Source organism: Tyto alba, unplaced genomic scaffold (assembly GCF_018691265.1).
Source record: "Tyto alba isolate M040663 unplaced genomic scaffold, T.alba_DEE_v4.0 Super-Scaffold_42, whole genome shotgun sequence".
NCBI classification, from domain to species: domain Eukaryota; kingdom Metazoa; phylum Chordata; class Aves; order Strigiformes; family Tytonidae; genus Tyto; species Tyto alba.
The window spans coordinates 22,771,905-22,792,323 of NW_024881318.1; the positions used below are offsets into that span (position 1 = coordinate 22,771,905).

Below are 20,419 nucleotides of genomic sequence, written 5' to 3' on the forward strand. Positions count from 1 at the left end.
TAAGAGCAGTACATAAATGAGGAGGGATAAGGAAGGAAAAGCAACACAGACAAGCAGCATTACACAAGGATAATGTGTAACCAGATCCACATGTGTCTTTTCCGTCCATCTTTGTTTTGACTCTCCTGCGCTTTCCTCTTGCAGGCTAGTGTTGAAGCCAAGTTCCTGGTTCCAAAGACAGCATCCCAGTATAGTTTGGATTTATTAAATGCCTTCAAATGTAGCAACAGGGTACAAAATGTATTTGTAAATATCAGCTGTCAGGTTAAAAACCCAGAATTTCTTTGGCCATATCTTGTCAGTGAGTGTGAAAAAACAACCATGCTTAGGAAAATGCAGCCAGTGTGCAAATAATTTGTTATTTTCCTTTAACTTCAGATGCTTCTATTGCATCACTCCAGTTAACACTGAAACAAGTACAATTTAATGTTTAGGAGTAACAGCAGGCACCAGAAATAAGAATGCTTAATAGCAAGGAATGGCTTTTATGTGTAGTGTAGCCCTGCAGCAGCATGGACCAACACAGAGCTGCAAGGAAACTCCACTTTTCTCTAGCTGTCAGCATGGTACAAGAGAAACCTGCTGCACCACATTGCTTTACAGCCAAAATCATTCATTAAAACCCAGACAACTCTAAGTAACACATGGATATTTATTTCAAACATCATCTGGAAGCTAGTTCAGTATCCTTGCATGATGAGCTGCAAAATCAAAGATCTGCATCTAATTTGTATTCTCTAGAAGGCCATCAGTCTAGAATATATTGGAAGCAACTGACATGAGCACACTCAATCCAAGTCTAGTAAGCCCTAGGGAGAAGTGGAATTCCACATTCTGCATGTGGGATGGCGTTAGAAATGACAGAAGAGAATCCCATCATTAAAACTAAGTAATTCTACAGAAGCAATTTAGACCATTATCTTAATAAGCCAACCCTTACAATCCCATGAATCAGGACTGTGCAAATGAATGCATGTGTGTAGGCAGAGGGAGGATGTGTAAATGACCGCTCTTTTAACTCCTTTTTTACATAAATGCATAAAGTATGCACTTGCAAAAAACCACACTGATTAGACAGAAACTGAAATAGTTAACTATTAACTGAAATACTTGCCATAGAGTTCGGATGAATTGGTAAGCATGGGATACTTCCATATTTTAATCTGATTTCCAGGAAGGCCTTGTCCAGTCATCAGTTCGCTGGTTTTGGGTAACCAGAGCAAGGAACAAATCTATTGCAATTTAAAATTCTGATTTAGTTTTCAGAGAGAGTCAGCATACATCATTCAGTAGATTTGAAATGTTATCTACAAAGTTTAAACAAGCTACTGAGAAACAGTGCTAGCAGAATATTTTATTTAGAAGGATCACTTAATTCCCTACAACACTTCAAAGTACAGTTGCCTTATTGTCCTATCTAAGCTTGGTAACAGCCTATCAGTAAAAAAAACAAAGCCCTTCAAAAACATTCTCAGCTAAGTTGCGATAGCTCCAGGAAAATCAACAGTTATGCTGCTTTACTCCAGCTGAGAATCTGTTCCTCTGTCTCCTAATATTCAAATTCCAGAGATGGATGTTTGGCCTCTGACTCTTACACCTCTTCTCATCCCTGTACTCTGGGAATTTTCCCTCCCCCTCAACATTCTCCCCCTCCACATCAAGAGTTTTGGCCAAAACTGTTATTGCCAATAAGGAAGAGATGATGAGAAGTGTCTGGCTGCAAGACCACCTCCTCTTCAATCACTTCTGTGTGGAGACAGAAAGGGTGAATGAGAAACAACAAACTGCTGCTGAGTCCAGTCACACACTGCAGTGTGAATGTAGCACAATTGCACATCTAGAGAAAATCCTGCTGTTCCTCTGACCGCAGAACCACCCTCAAAGTCAGTGGGAGCTTGCCAAATAAGCACAGCTATACATGAAGAGCACAGCCTAAGTATGCAGACATTTCATCATTTCACCTGAGAATCTGTAGCTGAACTTTGGATGATTTTCTCATGATTTATGTCCCAGACACGCAAAATCCCATCTTTCATTCCACCCCCTGTAGCAAGGACTTTGGACTGCCAAGGACACCAGTTCATAGCCTGAAAAAAAACAGTTGCCAGAACAGACTAGGAAGTTAGCTGGAAAAACAGAGTTATTTTTGCTTAAAAGCCTAGTCAGAAAAATTAACTGCAACAAGTACCCAGAAAGTACACACAGAGCAATGTAGGATCTCAAAACTCCAAATGCTGTTTCCCTTGCCATTGCTTCACAGTAGCCTACACTGTCCCACTTATGTTCATAAAACTCCAGCTTCTCTGCTTACCCTTCATAGGCCACTGACTCACACTTCAGTACCAGAAGAACCCGTCAGGATCCACTCTTACTGCCTAAGACAAGCCATCACAGAAGCCTAAGCAACATGACTTACAGGGCTTACAAGAAACCTTACCTCATTTGAGATATTTTCACAGGATATGCCTAAGACCCAGACTCTACCTGAAGAAAAGCTACTAAGAACTCACTTCCATCCATTTCAATAAACTTCTCTGACCCTTTAACCCCAGTGCTTCAAAACAGCATCAGACTATTTTGGGAGGATAAACAATTTATATATGCTGGATTCCCCTGCCTATTATTGCTAATACCAGTCCCCTCTCCCACACAGACTGTGACTTCATAAAGATGAAGAATTTTAAATTGTCTCATTTCCAGTTTCCTACTTCAAATTATTACCAGCAATGACATGAAAATATGGACAGGAGGGCAAAAGAAACCTCATATTTAAATTCACTGCAGCAGAGAGAATTTTCCAAAAACTCCAAAAATTTAAAGATGTTGTTTGTTAATCTGTAAGCATTGTTCCACCAAATGTTTCTGTGCAAGGCAGAGAGGTAAGAAGAGAAGGCTGTAAATTTCATTTCTATTTGGTGTTACATTTACAAAGGCCTGCTAATCCAGTAAAATTTCCTAATCAAAGCCCTAGCAAACTTATCTGTGACTTGGAATGAGGAGAACTGATCTTAAAATTAACTACATGACAGACAGGGAGAAGAAACTAATAGGTATCAGTGAGATGATTTGAAAAGTTCCCTAACTGTCCACATCAACAATATGATTTCATGAGAGCAAATATAGAAAAGCAGACATTCCTTCTCCACATACCTTAACTGCTGAGGAATGAGGCATGGTTTTCAGTGGCTGTGACTGCAATTTCACACCAGGGTCACTAGGCCAGATATTCAACATACCATCACTAGCCCCACTTGCCAGCAGCTGGCTGGTTAGTGACCATTTCAGGCTGCAAATGCTTTGTTTGTTTTGGCAAAGAGTCCCAACATGGTGCTGAGCAACCCGAACATCATGGTGATGAATAGATCCTAGTCGTGAACCACTGCAGATGAGAAAATGTAGCATAGGCTTAATGGTAAAGAATATAAGCTACATCATCACACTGTTTCTTCAGTGGTTTCAGAAACAAACCACATCAGAGTGAAATGTGTCTGCAGAACAGCAATATTTCAGTATAAACAAACCAACTAACTATCAAAAGCACACCCTGACTGTAGAGGTGGCTGACAACAGAAAGGAGCCAAGCAGCTGCTCAGTTCAAGACAGGCAGAATACCAGTTCTCTCTTATGGTTTTAATTTCCCTGAAGATATATTGCTTTGTATGCCACTAATCTGCACCCTGTTCAACTGTCAAGCCATTTACTGTAAACTATTTCCTATTCTTCATGAAAAATCTTTTTGCAAGATGATTTTTGCCAAGGACAGATATGACTCCATGCCCAACAAAGAGGCAGTGTAAAACTGCACTGCTCTGGGAAAGGGCTTACTAGTGAGTAACGGTGTGTTCTTTGGTTCTGCCTCTTCTCTTGTCTTCTTCTTCCCTTCCACTTCCACGCTTAAAGAAAATTTGCACAACTTGACACAGTTGCACTAAATGCCTGCTGGGAAATGGATGTTTGGTTCTACAGCCAGTATCACCAGTCTACCAAAGAAAGGAAGAAATATTCTGCCTGGCATCACAGCTACTGTTACAGCTTAGCTACCAGATACGGGTTTTACACATCAGCAGTAGAGCTGAACTGAAAATACTGAAAATACTTGGCAGCGCCTTTTCCTTTCCTGTCTTTCTAAAGATATTACCTATATTAAACCCATGACAAAACAGAAGAGCTTTCTGCTGGAAATTCACACTTCCAGCTATTATGATGACACTGAAAAAATCAGCAAGCTCAATACCATCTTTCTGGATATGTGAGAAAGAGATACCTGTCATTACTGCAATAGATTAATGTAAGGCAATAATGACTGCAGACATTCCCAAACTGGCTCTTAAAGATTTTCAGATGCAAGTTGATTGATATGGAAGCTCTAAAACGCACACACAGAACTGACTGATCGCAAGAAACGTCATTCTGTTGTGTCATTCTGTTGTGTCATTATGGACTTGCCAAGCTCTTCAAGTTCTGAAAAGCATTAAAGATTCCAACCAAGCAGTGCTCCAGTGAATATTAAGCACATCTTCATGGAAAATACCTATGAAAATACATGGGAATGTGTGCATTATATGCAGAAGCATCATCATTTGCCTCTTGAAGATGCATATAGATTTTTCCTACTGAATAGGAAGCAGAAAATCTAAGTCTGCCCAAGATGGAGTTAATTTTCCCCACAGCAGCCCTCACAGTGCTGTGCTTTGTACTGGTAGCTAGAAAGGTGTTGATCACACACCAGTGTTTTGGCTACTGCTGAGCAGTGCTCGCACAGGTCAGGGGTCTCTCTGCAACACTGCCCCCTCACCAGTAGGCTGAGGGTAGGAAAAATCTGGGGAGGGGACACAGCCAGGACAGCTGACCCAAACTGACCAAAGGGGTGCCATACCATACAACATCTGCTCAGCCATAAAAGCTAAGAGAAAGGAGGGGCATTTGTTATTACACTGGTGTTCCAGAGCAACCGCTATGCACACTGGAAGCCCTACTTCCCAGGAAGTGTCTGGATATCACCTGCTGATGGGAAGTGGAGAATAAATCTTTTGTTTTCCTTCACTTCTGCACACAGCCTTTGCTCTCCCTTTATTAAACTGACTTTATCTTGATCCATGAGGTTTTTTTTCCATTTTATTTTCTCCCCCCCCCCCCACATCCTGCTGAGCTTGGTGAGCACCTGGCATCCAGCCAAGGTCAACCCACCACACCAAGAGAAACAGAATTGATTTGCCAGTGTTGGCCATATTAAGGTTTTCAGTAATTCTAATGGATGGGTAGGAAGACACTGGGCTCCTGTGAATTCTGCCTGCAAGCACATTTTTCCACTTGGCATAAAAAGAAAATAGAATTATTTGCTTTTGACACAGAAGATACCATCTGTTTTGCTAAAGACAGAGAAATCAACAAAATTTTATGATGGGTTAATTTATGGTACTGAAATTTATTTACAGGTTCATGATAACGTGTGGTTGGGTTATTTTTAACCACAGGAATTAGTATGTAATCACAAAATATCAATTGTCCACAGTGAGTTTACTGTAAGAACGCTGCTCTTATTTTAGTAATAATGAATATTAACTCCACATCTTTTTTCTACTTATACAAATATTTTAGCTCTGTCCTAATGTTAGAATGAACTGGCTAGTTTCAAACCTAGCAAGAGAAATAAATGTTATCTCAACCTAATCTGTCAATAGTAACTATAGTTCATAGGTTCGTGATGAATTTTGTGATCAATTTCTACTCAGAGATATCTGTAATTTAAGTTTCTGTTATTTTCACTCCTTTGGCCATGCTGAAATGCAAATCGAAACTAATGCTTACTGTAACGAGGTTATGACACTTGGCATTGGCAGGATGTTCCAGCTGTACCCTTGTAACTTAACCCACCCAGTGTACCCGCTCCAGCAACAGCTAGAGAGGTGTGCAGCTCTTGACAGCTGTTTCACTGTGCATCTGAAAAGACAGATGCAGTCTTGGTATCAATGGAGGGACAGTCTAAACTGCATGCCCTCTCATCGGCATTGGATAGGCTATGATTTTTGGAGTCCAGATCCACTGGAAACACCACCATTTCAACCACAGGCTTTGCACAAAACCAGAGCCACAGTTTCCATACCCTAGTGGCATTCTGCAAGTGGTAAGAGTTTTCTGGAAGGAGAGTGAGAAACAGAGACTAAAGAGGCAGGCTAAATACCCTCTGGCTGCTTTCCTGCCATACAGTAAATCTACATATGATTTCTGAGATGGCCAGTAAGGAGGACAGGATAAATCACCTTTGAGCAAAGCCAAGGAAAACAGCTAAAATGAATGGGACATTTGTCTAAGTAAAAGCAGCAGGACTCTTTCTGGGAATATACTATACCACTCACCTGCTCAGAATATAATGATTCCAGCTCAGAGCACCAACTACAGACAAATGACCGAACATATTTCTCAACCTCTTTTTGGTTTCAATGTCCCACAGCTGCCAATCCAAAACACACAAGAAATACAAATTTAACAACAAAAAGACAAAATGGTTTTATTCTCTTCATTTGTTTGCAAGTAAGCCACTGCCCAGTTCTGAGTTGACATATAGGTAGCCTCAAAATAATTTATTTCACAAGATAAGAAGTATTTCCAAATGTTGGCACCTATATCAGTGATGTTGAAGTCAGACGGGATTTAAGGCAATGCACATCTCTGAGTTTAAAGCTATTTATTTACATGTCAGTATTTAGAAGTTCATACTTGAAAGCATTGGTACTCAGTAGTTTCAGACTGCTGAGTCAGGACTGAAGCAGGTAGGTCCCCATATTATCCAGCATCTCAGCCAAAGTTGCACAAAAATATTTTGGTAATAGGACTGTCCTATAACAGCAGTCTGAGAGGTATGTGTATAATCAGACTGAAGACAAATTCTCATGTGTGAATCCATAAGGAGAGTTTTGGATTGAGTTCTTAAAGCATTGATCTCTAGAGTGATCTTAGTAAGAGAGGTACAAGAAAAAATAGCCTATGCTGAGTAAAATAACTTAATGAAAGAGTTCCTCTTACTGGTGGAAATAAAATATGATTGCCTCTGGACAACTGAATCATTAATTCAGCCATCAGCTTTTCAGTGGCTTCAGAGCCTCCATTATATACAGATAACACTGAATGTCACTAAGCCATTCAAGTAAGGTGCAGCATGATACAGGGAAGTGCTATATATTGTCTCCAGCAGAGTTCTTCTGTAGTTTAGCCAGTCTTTTTCATCTGTTTCCTTAATTAAAAAAAAAAAATCAGCATCAAATTGTCTTGTGGCCACTTTAATTAAAAATGGAGAAAGTCTAAAAAAGTAAATTATCCAGTACTTGCACTTCTCCATCACTGGTGCCAATTGCAAGGCAAGTTCCTTCTTTTATCCAAGCCAGAGATGAAATGTATTTAGAACTGGAATTCAAATCAATGCTTTCAATGGCTTGAAGAGTTCCTCCATTCCAGATGTGTACAGCAGGTCCTACAGCAACAGCAATGAGATTTTCAAGGCTCCAGTCCAGTATGTTTAGATCTAGAAGAAAACCACTAAAAATTATTGCAAAAAAGTTGTAGGTAATAGGATGGGGGAAAGGGGAGTATGGTTTGGGGACAGAGGCTCTTTTTTTTTTTTTAATAGCTATGGAAAAACTTCAAGAGAATGCTTCTACGAAACCACTGCTAGCAAGTATTCATCTTATATGAAGAAGACTATTTCTAACAAGCCATTGTCTTCATAAATCTCATCTCCACAAACCGGTATGTTTGCACAGCAGGATCTGACTTACAGCTCCCCAGCTAGAATTTTTTAATGTCACCCCCCATTTTGGATCATCACATCACTCACTCTAATTCTACCAGCAGAAATGATGCTCCTCCACCAACAGCTACAGTTCCACAAACACCCTTGTTGCAAGGTAGTTCTTGTTACTGAGAAAGACATAGGAGAGGGTCTACATTCTACAGTCTGTCCTACATCCTCAGGTTAATGTTAACATTTACCCTGCACATGATAGGGGAAAAAGAAAATGTAGAAAGAAATTAGGGAAATTCTGCTCCTCACCTTCAGAGCTTGCTCAAAAAGCATAAGATGGAAATAGTGTTTTCACCGCCCCTGATGCTGGGCACATTGCACTTGTAGATCCTGGCAAAGCAAGTCACTACAGCGATTAGCCTCAGAACAGCCTGCTATGTCAGGTAGGCCAGAAGTTGGTATACAACACTTAATACCAACCAATACCATTCTTCCACGTCAAGGGAAATCCTCAGCTGTCCATTTAGGGCAGTTTAAAAGTAATTTTACATGACCCCTGAAGCACAGAAGATTGTTACCATAGGCCAAGGTCTGACATCATATTCTGGTAACTAAAATCACTCTGAAGTACAGTGGAATCTGTCACTCAGTTGTATGACTACAGTCCTGGTTGTTGCAACCAGAAATCATTTCCAAAACTTCTGTTAATGCTGTTAGTCTTGGGACACACTTTGTGCACAATCAGTGTAAATCATACAAACCAACCTTTGTCCTCTTCATATATATATGTGAACACTTGCAGTGATATGTTGAATAAATCTCCACAGGCACAATTACAAACACTTGCACATACAGAGTTCTTCGTTATGAAATGTTAAAACATGTATTTGCTGCAGTAGACCAGAGAGCCATGTATGTTCATGTGTAACTTGTGCACATTTAATTTTTGCCTGTGCATTACCAAAGACATAAGTGAGAATTTAGTTCAGCCAAACCATAAATCATGTCACCAATGTCTCCCAAAACAAGAGATTTCAAAGTCTGCTCAATAAAGTTGCTGCTGTGTTGACTGGCTGCTAGATATCCAAGGCTGACAGCTGAAATGTTTAACTTAATTAAGTGGAGGTAAGTATATTGATTTGACTTGATCTATAGCTGAAGGAAACTGCATGAGAGTTGGGTAGTATTGACTCTAGGGTTTGATCAGTCATATCCCCATCCTGGGACAGGCAGTTTTCAAAGATGCATCCCCCTAAGAAAAATTACATCATGCATATGTCCTGCAGTTTCCATTTTATGTGAAGGGGACACACTTTCACCATCCCTCTTGAAACATACATAAGAATTCCCAATCTCTGCAAAAAACACCACACAGGAGAAATTAACTTACAGTAATCATTGCGCAAACCAGTAATATGAAGCTTCACTTCTGGCTCCAATGGTATGGAAGGCTTCACGGTGGTAACAGCTCTAAGCTCATATTGGGTCCACTCATGGCATCCTGTATTTGAAGATTCATCACATACAAATCAGTAGTGCAAAATACCACCAGTTTTTCTCAGGCCTAAGCCTTTCGCATTCTCACTATTTGTCTCTCAGTGGTCCAGAGGAGGCCAGAAGGGTCTAATTTATCCTGTGTAGGCCCAAAACACTAGACAAACTAAACTTGGTGAGAGGCACCTTTTACTACCTCTTTCAAACCTCTGTGGATGTAGTCAGCTAGAACAGAGAATGGGGTCCACTATATTTTGTTTCATTTGTACCACTGGTGAACATGGGGGTTTTTGTCTTTTTTGCCTTAGTTTTCTGTCAAAAGTTGTTAGGAGCAGAATGCTTCATATGTGCTCTCCCACTTCAAAACCCCATCATACAGCAGTTAACTTTTTTGCTTTCTGGTGTTAGTTTCCCACCTAAAGGCCTCCCCCATCAATACCTAACCACAGGAAAAGGTTTTTAAAGCACACGCATTTTGATCACAGCACACTAAGCTTGTGACAACACATAAGCGAGAAACAAAAGCAGATATGAGAAAGCAGAAGAGTCATCTTTTGTGGTCATTGTCTAAATTATGCTGCAAGGACTCCTAAACATCACAGAAAAAAACCCACGATCATTAGCACTATGAATCATTTAATGCTAGATTTTTATGTGTAAGAAATTATCTTGCTGTAATGTGCAGAGCAGAAAGCTGGAGATTCACATTTCTGCACTTTTCTGGTTTGACTTCCTTTTTGAATTACTCTCCAGAGAGGAGTATTTAGAATGAATATCAAAACTTTCAGGGGCAGAAGACATTACTTATCTCTACAACTAACCTTCTCTTTTCAAAAAATTTCAATACTGACAAAGTTTTTGTACTCTGTAACTTAATTACACACAAAAACATCCTATATGGAAGTCCAATGACAAAATATTTCACACAGTCCTCTATGGTGTCCCTGCATCTTCTCCTCTAATCCAAAATTAATTTCTGCAAGACAACAAATGCTTCCCCTCTCAGCTGTGGTACTCTCTCTCTCTCCAAATAATGAATGAAGATGAGCAAGAAGCAGGTCACAGTGATTTTCTTCTGTATTTAAAATTTTTGTCAAGTTAAACAATAAAGCTTGGCTTGCAGGAGTGACCTCAGACCTGCCCAGTGGGGTATGTAACACTGCACTCTAACCCTGAGAATGTCCAGTGTTACTGAAATGAGATTTCTCTGTACAGAAAAATCTGTATTTCTAATATGTAGATTTTTTGTTATTTTTTTTAAATTTTACCAGACCTTTCTGAACCCAGTCAAGTAAGATAAGTCAAGAAAATTAAGACACTTAATTGTAACAGTTGGATGAGTGGCAACACTTCTGAAACACTCTGAAAATGTTTTTCTTCTTTACAACTGGTTATTGGTGTTGAGCAGTGAGATATAAAGGATTAAATCATTTCTGCTACTCATTTCAGGTTTCTCTTTTTTCATGGGTAATTCATCTACCCCAAATTCATACTGAAAATGCTTTCAGCTCTGTTCACTTCATAGACACACAAATGTGCGTAACAGGCTTTTTAATTAGTGGAAATTAAGCTTCATTACATCATTTTGTGTTATTTTGCCTGGGTACTAGCAGATATCACTGGCTTTTGACAAGATTTTAACTCTCACATGCCCATGTCACTCCTCAAGATAAAACTCAGGAAGTGGTAAGTAGTCAGTATTGTCATACCAGACCACTTGATCAACAAGTAGGTGGGTGGAGTAAAAGCTGGTATTTCTGATACCTGTATTCATTTGCCATCAAGAAAACCTCTGTGACTAATCCCTATACTGTTGCTACTGTCTGCTCTGAAATGAGTCTTATTTGCATGGCAAAAAGCAACAAAGGAATATATAAATCTATCACATAGCCCCCAACTTCTACGTGAGCTCAACTCCAGATTCTTAAAGAAGCTGTTTCTTACTGTTTTTACATGAGCATGAATCAGGCCCTGACTGGCAAGAACACATCATATACAGAAATAGGCATATCACCAAATGAAATCATCTCTCCAAGACAGAACACAACAAAATGTTGATCTGATATTTGATGAACTGCCTCATACTCAAACTCTGGGAATATATGTATTATTTCACAGGTTAGTTCCTCACATTCTACCTGTTTTCCAATCACCTGATCATTCACACTCCCTTATGCTCATTCATTCCTCAAATACCTTTCGGAGCAAATTAACCAATTCTCCCACAGATGAAACCAGAGGCAGGGCTAACTAACGGCAGTTTGCTTCAGCTACCTTTCCCTACAGGTAGGAAGAACAAGACCCCACATCTCTGCATGTCTTGCACTCTCATGTTCCCAAGAGTTCACAATACATTCTGCAGTATAACCATACATTATTTGTAGGGTTCTGAAACTGAAAAGCTGATAGGAAATTAATGTTTTAGGGCCACCAATGCATCAGATGGTGCTCAAAGGAGAGCCAGGTAGACCACATACTAGGGGTTAACCACCCTGGAAGAGGTGGAATACCATCTCTTTACAGGTGGGGGGAACTCTAGAAATCTCTCCAAGCAGCATAGATCTCAGCACTTTGCATTATTCTGTAACACTTGCTGGAAGAGGTAGATGCACCTGCTTTTCCAGTGCAGATGCAGCCTGTTGTATCTTACTGTTTAGTGTACATGAGAATATTTGCTATATTGGAACATACCTTTCCAGATGCAATTGGTATTTTCACAGACCTTAACGTCACCACTTTCTGCAATGCTATATCCAACCTCCAGGACTGCTGGAAGCTGAGAAGGACATTTCTGCCAATACATTAGAAAATATGACTGAATGAAGAAAACTGTTGAAAAATATACTTAAGCATCATGGATAACACAACTCCCATCAAAGGACTCAACACTCGTTATGTAAGAGCTTCAAACCAGCTTGTCTCTCGGATGGAAGATGAGTAACAAATACAGAATACTAGTGTCCAAAGCATGTGCTCTAACTTGAGCCACCATCTTTCCCCCCATAAAACATCAATTCACTGCTCCTGATCACACAAACTTTAACAAAGCTGTTTGAACAAATCCATTTTACCAGGGGAAGAGGTCCCAAGCCTGTGCATCTGTAAGTACTACGACAGGTCATCTGCAAAACTGTAGTGCCCTCTTGTCCTGTTCTGAATTGGCGTTTAGGCTAATTTTACCAGCATACAATGCCACATTTTCTGCATGCAGACAGAAAATATGATGCCTCAGGCTTGCTCTGTGAGGGAAGTTTTGTGGTGCATACACTGCAAGGCCCCTGATTTCAGCATGAGACCTACTGGATGTCAGAGTTCTCTCTCAAATGAGGGTCCCAGAGCCTGGACTCCATGATCCCATGCCTTGAACCAGTATTGCAATATGAAACTGAAAATATATAAAAGGTGTCTGAGGAGTAAGATTTTTTAAATTACATTATAATTTCCTTGGGTGTCAAAGAAAGAGATGATGCAGCAGGATAAGAAAAGGGAAATCTGAATTGTTACTGAACTTTTTCATTTTTTGGAAAAAAAATAGCTGAAGCTGAGATTCAGACAACGGCTCACATCAGCTTACACAGTATATGAATCTCTTCACCAATCCTTAGTAATATGCATTTTCACAATGTTCACTGAGTTGAATACTCTGATGACAGTTATCTGTCTGGTCTGTAATTCTTTATTTACTGTTAGGTGGAAAAGCTGCTGATGTTTTTACCAGCCACTCACGATCAATATGCTCTTCTTCCAATGTCTGTGAAATCTATATTTCAAAGCACATTCAATATTACTCTTCTTCAAAACCCTGTTACAATCATGGTAAGAAATGTCTTACAAAAACATAGCTGGAAAAATACTGTTCCTCCTTTATATCTCCCAGCTGCTCTATAAGCAAGCCATCAGCTTTCAGAAGTACTTTCTGTATGATTTATATAGACAACTTGGCAGAAAGTTAATCAGATTGCTTGGATCTGTGTCCCTCTAAAATAAGTGCAGACATTTCTGTGGAAAACTGATTGTGTATACAAGGAAGTAATGTTTTGGACCACACACATTCACTGGAATGTGGGAAGACTTTATTTTCAATTTATCCCATTCCTTTATGCTACCAGGCAGCACAAATTAAAGAGTCATTAATTACCATATCTAAGAAGATGAATAGATTTTTGTATGGTTTTAGCCATGACTAACTTCCAAATGTTTTTAGGAAGAACTTGGGTTTTGTTCATCCCACAATGTTATCTCAAAGACCCACACACCACAGTTTTAGGAAATGATCGTGGTCCTTGACGTAGAATTCTGAATATCTTAGTTCTAACTCAACTCCTGCTTGTAAATTACAGTGTAATTCTAGGTAAGTTACTTCACTATAGGGTTGAAAGACTGAAACATGGAAGACTGGCACACGGTCAATACTGGGACCAGTACTGTTTAATATCTTCATCAACAGCACAGACAGTGGGATCAAGTGCACTCTCAGCAAATCTGCAGATGACACCAAGCTGAGTGGTGCAGTTGACAGACCTGAGGGACAGGATGCCATTCAGAGGGACCTGGACAAACTCCAGAAGTGAGCCCATGTGAAGCTCATGAGGTTCAACAAGGCCAAGTGCAAGGTCCTGTACCTGCATCAGGGCAACCCTAGGTATCAATACCAGCTGGGGGATGAAGGGAGTGAGAGCAGCCCTGAGGAGGACTTGTGCGTACTGGTGGATGAAAAGCTGGACATGAACTGGCAATGTGCACTCACAGCCCAGAAAGCCAACCATATCCTGGGCTGCATCAATAGAAGTGTGGTCAGCAGGTCGAATGAGGTGATTCTGCCCCCCCTACTCCACTCTCGTAATACCCCACCTGGAGTGCTATGTCCAGCTCTGGAGTCCTCAGAACAGGAAAGTCATGGACCTGTTGGATCAGGTCCAGGGGAGGTCACAAAAATTATCAGAAGGATGGAACACCTCTCCTGCGAGAAAAGGCTAACAGAGTTGGGGTTGTTCAGCCTGGAGAAGAGAAGGCTGATGACAAGGGAGACCTTATCATGGCCTTTCAATACTTGCAGGGGGTTTTAATGAAGATGGGGACAGACTTTTCAACAGGAGATGTAGCAACAGGACAAGGGGTAACAGTTTTAAACTGAAAGAGGGTAGATTCAGACTAGATACAAGGAAGACATTTTTCACAAAGAAGGTGATACAACACTAGAACAGGTTGCCCAGGGGGGTTGAAGATGCCCCATTCCTGGAAAGATAGGACTCTTGAGTAACCTGATCTAGTTGAAGATGTTGCTGCTCATTGCAGGGGGGTTGGACTGCATGACCTTTAAAAGTCCCTTCCAACCCAAACCATTCTATGATTCTACAACTATGAGTGAAGACAATGACATGTATTCATCTTTGAAAAGATGTTACATTTTAAGGAAGTATGTTTCACATACATTACTTCATAGAAAGCTTTTATAATCTCACAAAAAAGTTTTATTAAATTTCTCTGTGGGATAGATTCAACTAAGGTTACTAAACCCATTGAGTTGTGTATTTTAACAATTCTAAAATTCACATACTCTACAATAAGACCATGGATGGGGGCGGGAAGAAAGCACTGTTCTTGAAAGGAGGATTTTCCAGATTATTTTGCTTATTTAGAAAGGAAAGTGATTGCCCCGAGGACCAGATTTCACAGAATGATGTAAAAGCATGGTCTTTTTCCAACATCCAATGACCTTCAAGAGTACAATTATTACAAGATATCAGTCAACAAGCCTGTTAGTCCACTTGTCTGCACACTACCTCCTTTTCTTAGAAGTTGAGTTCAATAGCCTCACAAAAACTTCACAGTAATATTAAGGATTATAAACCACTATAAGCAAGGACATTGAGTATGCATCTCTGAAGCATCCTTACTTAACAGTTATGGTCAAAAATGTAATCATGTGAAAACAGCTATCAGCATCTTCAGTACTGACCTTGCAACTAGTGCAATCAAGGAAAGAAGAGTACAAGAAAAAGTGTGGTCACTGACTAAAAGTTTACAACTTAATATATGAACAGTCACAGTTAGATAGCACTAAAGCAGAGAGGTGTTTTTGAGTGTAGTGTTACAGTAATAAATTTTACTAATACAGACAAGTATCACCAGGCTTCACATGAGAAGCCAATTTTCAAGACATTAGTGAACAGAAACAGGTGAGTGGCTGAAGCACAGGTTTATTTAAGATGACCAAAAAGCAATGGATAATCCCTAAAAAGAAAAAACAAAATTGGAGTGTCATTGTCCAGTAGGAAAAATCAAGTGTACAGCAATAGAAAATAACACCTAAATTAGAAGTGATCTGAAGTCTTTGTTTCACATGTTAGTCAGATATCATGTGTTCTTTCATCCTTGGCCAAGAACTTGACCTTCTACTGTCATGACAAAAAATTTTATTCTCAGAAAGCTACTTTTTGGCAAATTTTTCATACCACCTTGTTCTGTCTACGTGACAAAATGAACAGCTACATCCTGCACAACTGAAGATTTTATCTTCTTCACACATAGTGGTTATTAAAGCAAGTGGAAAACAGTCATTCATGGTTTTCATGCATATTTTTTTACAATACATGTTTCCCCTCAGAGGTAACAAACGCATCTTAAGGGCTTCATTAGCTTGGTTTCAATTTTAGTTTGCAGGATGATAGCCTGGAGAAAGGGGAGAGAAGCTGCGTCAAGTAAGTTACGAAGCAATTACTCCTGACATTTCTCTAGCAGACATTTCCTAAATGGAGTCCTTCATGCTACTGTTCTCCATGTCAATAAGGTAGTATCTGCATAACAGATTTCAGGCCAAACATAAAGTAAAAAAACGTATCAGGAAAGTAAATATCCTACCTGTGCATTTGAATGTTGCATTACTCACCTGTTTCTTTTCCATTTCAGCTCTCCTGTTATTACTCCCTTCCAAGACTGCTGCAGCATGACTGCTAGGTAGACTCACAACAGCTTTTGTGACGGACAGTTTCTTAGGCACCTGAGGTGTCACTGGAAAAACAATTTTCATGGAAACAATTCCTTTAAAAACCATACACAGGGATATTTGTCAAGTACTTTTCAGAATAGCACTGATTTCATAATAGCAGTACTCTAAAAGCAGACCTGACACACTAAGTGGGACAATGCAAATACCGACATTTGAACCAGTTACCCTGCTTTCCTTCGGTCAGTGAAAAGAAAGAGACATTTCTACAGCACTATTGATTTTATTCTAAAAGAGATGTCTAAAAAAGGTCAGATTGATTATTTCCTTTATAAAGAGTGACTGTTTACTTCTGCAGCTCATATCCAGCCTTAGATTTATTGACTGGTTACACAGGATCCAACCCCTTAGGAAATCAGTATCTGATTTCCCCAAATGATAGAGGCTTTCACCACTGCTAGTAGAGATAGCATGCAGAACTTTCTGTTCTAGAAACTGAAGTAGGGAAGACTTCACCTTGGTTTAGAACCCGAGTTTCCTAGAACTGGGCATTTATTATTGAACAGCTCTACTATTCCGCTTAGCTTAAGATAGAATTGCACTTTCTGACCAGCAGCCATGGCATTGCATGAACGCGTCCTGAACACCAAACCACACCTTTTATTTGCTCTCTAAAGATTTCAATTATTAATCAAGGAATGAGCCATGTTTAGTTTCCTAAATCCTCCAGGAAGTAGTTCTTGTACATGCAGTATGTAAACCTTTCCTCACTTTCCCTTAGCACTGCTGGAAGTAGGAGTCAGTGAGTTCAAAGGCTCATTTAATCTTTTGTCAGCTCAGTTGTTGACAGAGATAAACAGCCTCCCTTAGAGTCAGTTCCTCTGCAGACCATGTCAAGAGTAGTAAAAGTCTGATCTGTGCTCTGAATGGCCCTCAGATAAGTCTCTCCCTAAGGCGAGTTGAGTGTGAATGTCCCTTGGCCGCTGTCCCTTTGTCAATACCGGAAGCCTTACACATAAGAGGACAGACAACAACACAGGGCAAGCTTCTCCTTCAGTGAAATGTACACTACACCATATCTGGGCATGCAGACTGGTCCAAATTCTGCAGTTATGGTTGGGTCTGTGATAGCTGTGTGTAAGGCAAAGGAGAAGGTAGAAGGAAGGGAAGGGGAGAGGAGAGGTCTGTATGAACTCCCCTGCTCTCCTGTCAGTTACTGTTAACTATTCCAGATATAAAGGTGCAGCAACAAACCCTGGGCACTGTTACAGCCCCGTGCAACTGAAACTGAGCCCAATGCAGCCTCTAACATAGAGGAAAAAAGACTTGTCTGCAATAGGTATTGCTTGGCTAAGGATGAGACTTTATTTTCTCTCTTTCCTTTCACTCCCCCTCAATGTCAACTGCCTGTATGACCTACTGTCCTAGGCTGTCTGCACACTGGTAACAGGAACCACAGGCCCAGCTTTCCTTTCATGACAGCAGTGTTCTCCTGCTGAGAGGATGCTGGCCCTGAGCTTGGCCCTGAGCTTCCTCTGCCTGTGAAGGTCTGGACAGCTGCTGCTGCACACTGCCATACCCAAAGCCCCAGACACCCCCACAGGAGGAAACACCAACCCACACCTTACACTAATTCCCCTCTCCAGGTTATTTCAGAAGTCCCTGCATGAGGCCATCCTCCATATGAAAATGCTCCTTTGCATCCCGGCTGACCTAGAGTCTTCCCAGGAGGGCGGATGAGCCGGGGAACGCCGGAGGCACAGAGATCGGACACACAGCGGGGCCTGGGCGGCTCCGCCGCGCTGCCTCTCGCGTGCAACTGCTGCCATCTTGTGACAATAGGGCTACTCGCCACTGGAGCCTGGGCCGCCAGCTTCCTCTTAATGGAGCTCTTAAACCTGGAGTACGCAGTCATTTCAGAGTCTGGGACCTGCACAAGTGAAAGGAGACAAAACACCACTATTCGTCATGACTTAATATCATGCCATCCCTTCATGCTGTTTCCATGTCGTTGATCAGCCAACCTCAGAGCAACAGGCCATCGAAATGGATGTTGGGCCAAGGACAGCTCCAGTAGTCAGTCACCTGGGTAAAGAAAGTGTGAGGGTGAAAAAAACAGAAAGAATCCCATGTTTATGGTCAGGCAAGTACCCCTGAATCAACTGTCACAAAGACAGACTGTGGCAGAGAAAAAAAAAACGTAATTTGTGTCACTCGTGCACTAGGCTATTGGTACCAGCCTTTGAAAGACCCGAGGCATATTCACACATTTAGTGTAGGCTCACGAGTCTGGTCTTTCCTGAGACATGAGCATTTGGGCAAACCCACATGTGGGCTGTCTGAAACCAGGCTGGTTTTCTGATCTTCACCCAAAGGAGGACTTAGATCTCTTCTGATTTCTGAATCTTCTTATCACCACTGTGGCTTGCTCATGTTATTATTTGTAATGTTATCTTATACTTCTCAATATATTAAGGCAAACTAAATAAAGATTAAATGACAGATTTCATTTACTTTCAAATTCATTCACAGAGCAGTGTGTGTCAGAAAAACATAAAGCATAAGAACATATCAATATTTGAAATGTAAAAGCCTAGAGAATATTGCACACAAGATTTAGTTTTTCAGAAAGCTTTAAAGCAATGTTTTAGATGAAAGTAACAACAGTAAGGAAGCACAACAAGTATAATAGGCTTCTGGATCATTATTAGGTACGCCAGTAAATATTTGTAAAGTATTAAGTCTTGTAAATTATTTTTTTATTTCTGAAATAATATTAGATGCATATTACAAGCCATTGAGATGTAACTTAGACACCAGGATCTTGAATGGATTTTCTAAAATCAAATACATTCAAACCTGCTTTTAAAGTCAGTATTAGTCACCTGTGCTTCCTTGTTGAGTACAGCTTTGTTCATTTGACCACAGTAGTCTGCCTTTCTGTTCCCACCACCAAAACACAACACTCACAGGCCTCACTCTCAGGCAGAGATCAAGCCTCACATGTCCTCATATCACAGGGAACACCCATAGAAATACTGAAATGTCACAGTGTTTCCCAAGTATCTCCCTGTTACACAGAACTGTGCTAAACACTCTATATAACCTTGTTAAACAAAATTAACATGGAACTTTCACTATTTACATACCACTATGATACTGTACAAATCAAGGATAGTTGAGGTGATATCAGAATTACTGAAAAGCAACAGACCCGGAGACTCCAGGTTTCACCTTCAGAAAGTCCCATTCTATTTCATCCTTCAAAATGTAGCCTCAGTGCAGCAAAACATTGGTGTGATAAGAAAAACGGCTGAGACAAAAGCCACTCTTCAATGGTGGTTTGGACTGGAAGGAAAAGAATGTTAGCAGAGACTGACAAGCAACATGGGCTGAAAGACAAGTAATAGCTTAGATAAGCCCAGAGCAGAAATATAAGACAAGGCAAAATCCTGAAAGCTGAAAGGACGAGAGGGAATAGAAAATGGACAGAAGCAAAGAGGGAAGAACTGAGCAGGCGAAGATATGAAGACAGAAAAAAATTATTTTTGTCCATAAATGAGTTGTAACCACTACACGTTGACGTACCTTCAGAAACCAAGAGCAACAGACAAACGTCTTTAAAATATAAAACAATAAAATGAAGACAGGTAAGACACCAGACTTGTGAGGCTCTAAAGTTCAGTGTCTTTCACAACAGCCCCAGCAAAACGCCACTACAGCTGCCTGCCTTACACATGAGTTTCTCAGCTAACTCATTCTTCTCTCATACAGTTAGCCAGTAGCAATAAAAAAAGCAACCCATTTTCCACCATCAGCCCCCTCTCCCATTACAAAAAAACCACTTCATTATTTTCTCTTATGCCAGCTTATAAACAAGTTTAACTCTGACCCACGTGCTGTAAAAGAGTTTTAGAAAGCTGCCTGTGATCCCACAGTAGCTGGTAAGAGGCAGGACTGATGCTATAAACAGGGTGGATTCAGCCATACTGCCCTTATTCTACCCAAAGAGCTGGCCCCCAAACTGCTTCTCCAGGTCTGTCTGATAGCATAGATGACTGCTGCTGAACAATTCTGTCAGGGACATCTGAGGGGCCCAGGGGATGTCCTAGAGCTGCACAGACCAACAAGAGGCCCCAGCAGCTCTCAAGACAGTGTGTAGACAAACACTGGAGTATCCCACACAGGTCACTTAAACAGAACAGTCAGCATCCTTAGGTGACAGGAACACACTTTTCAAT

The 20,419-nt window shown here is 40.5% G+C and overlaps 1 protein-coding gene across 1 annotated transcript in view; it reads right to left on the reverse strand.

Annotated features, from left to right (window-relative positions):
• CDC20B (cell division cycle 20B) overlaps positions 1-20,419 on the reverse strand; it is a 34,251-nt gene that overhangs the window by 2,809 nt on the left and 11,023 nt on the right. Inside the window, exons 3-11 of the mRNA XM_033009191.1 lie at positions 17,892-18,108; positions 16,122-16,243; positions 11,924-12,023; positions 9,129-9,239; positions 7,323-7,519; positions 6,357-6,451; positions 3,151-3,379; positions 1,962-2,087; positions 1,115-1,232 (exon numbers count right to left, since the gene is read on the reverse strand). Coding sequence (XP_032865082.1) covers positions 1,115-1,232; positions 1,962-2,087; positions 3,151-3,379; positions 6,357-6,451; positions 7,323-7,519; positions 9,129-9,239; positions 11,924-12,023; positions 16,122-16,243; positions 17,892-18,108 — 1,315 coding nt within the window. The remainder of the gene's footprint in view (positions 1-1,114; positions 1,233-1,961; positions 2,088-3,150; positions 3,380-6,356; positions 6,452-7,322; positions 7,520-9,128; positions 9,240-11,923; positions 12,024-16,121; positions 16,244-17,891; positions 18,109-20,419) is intronic.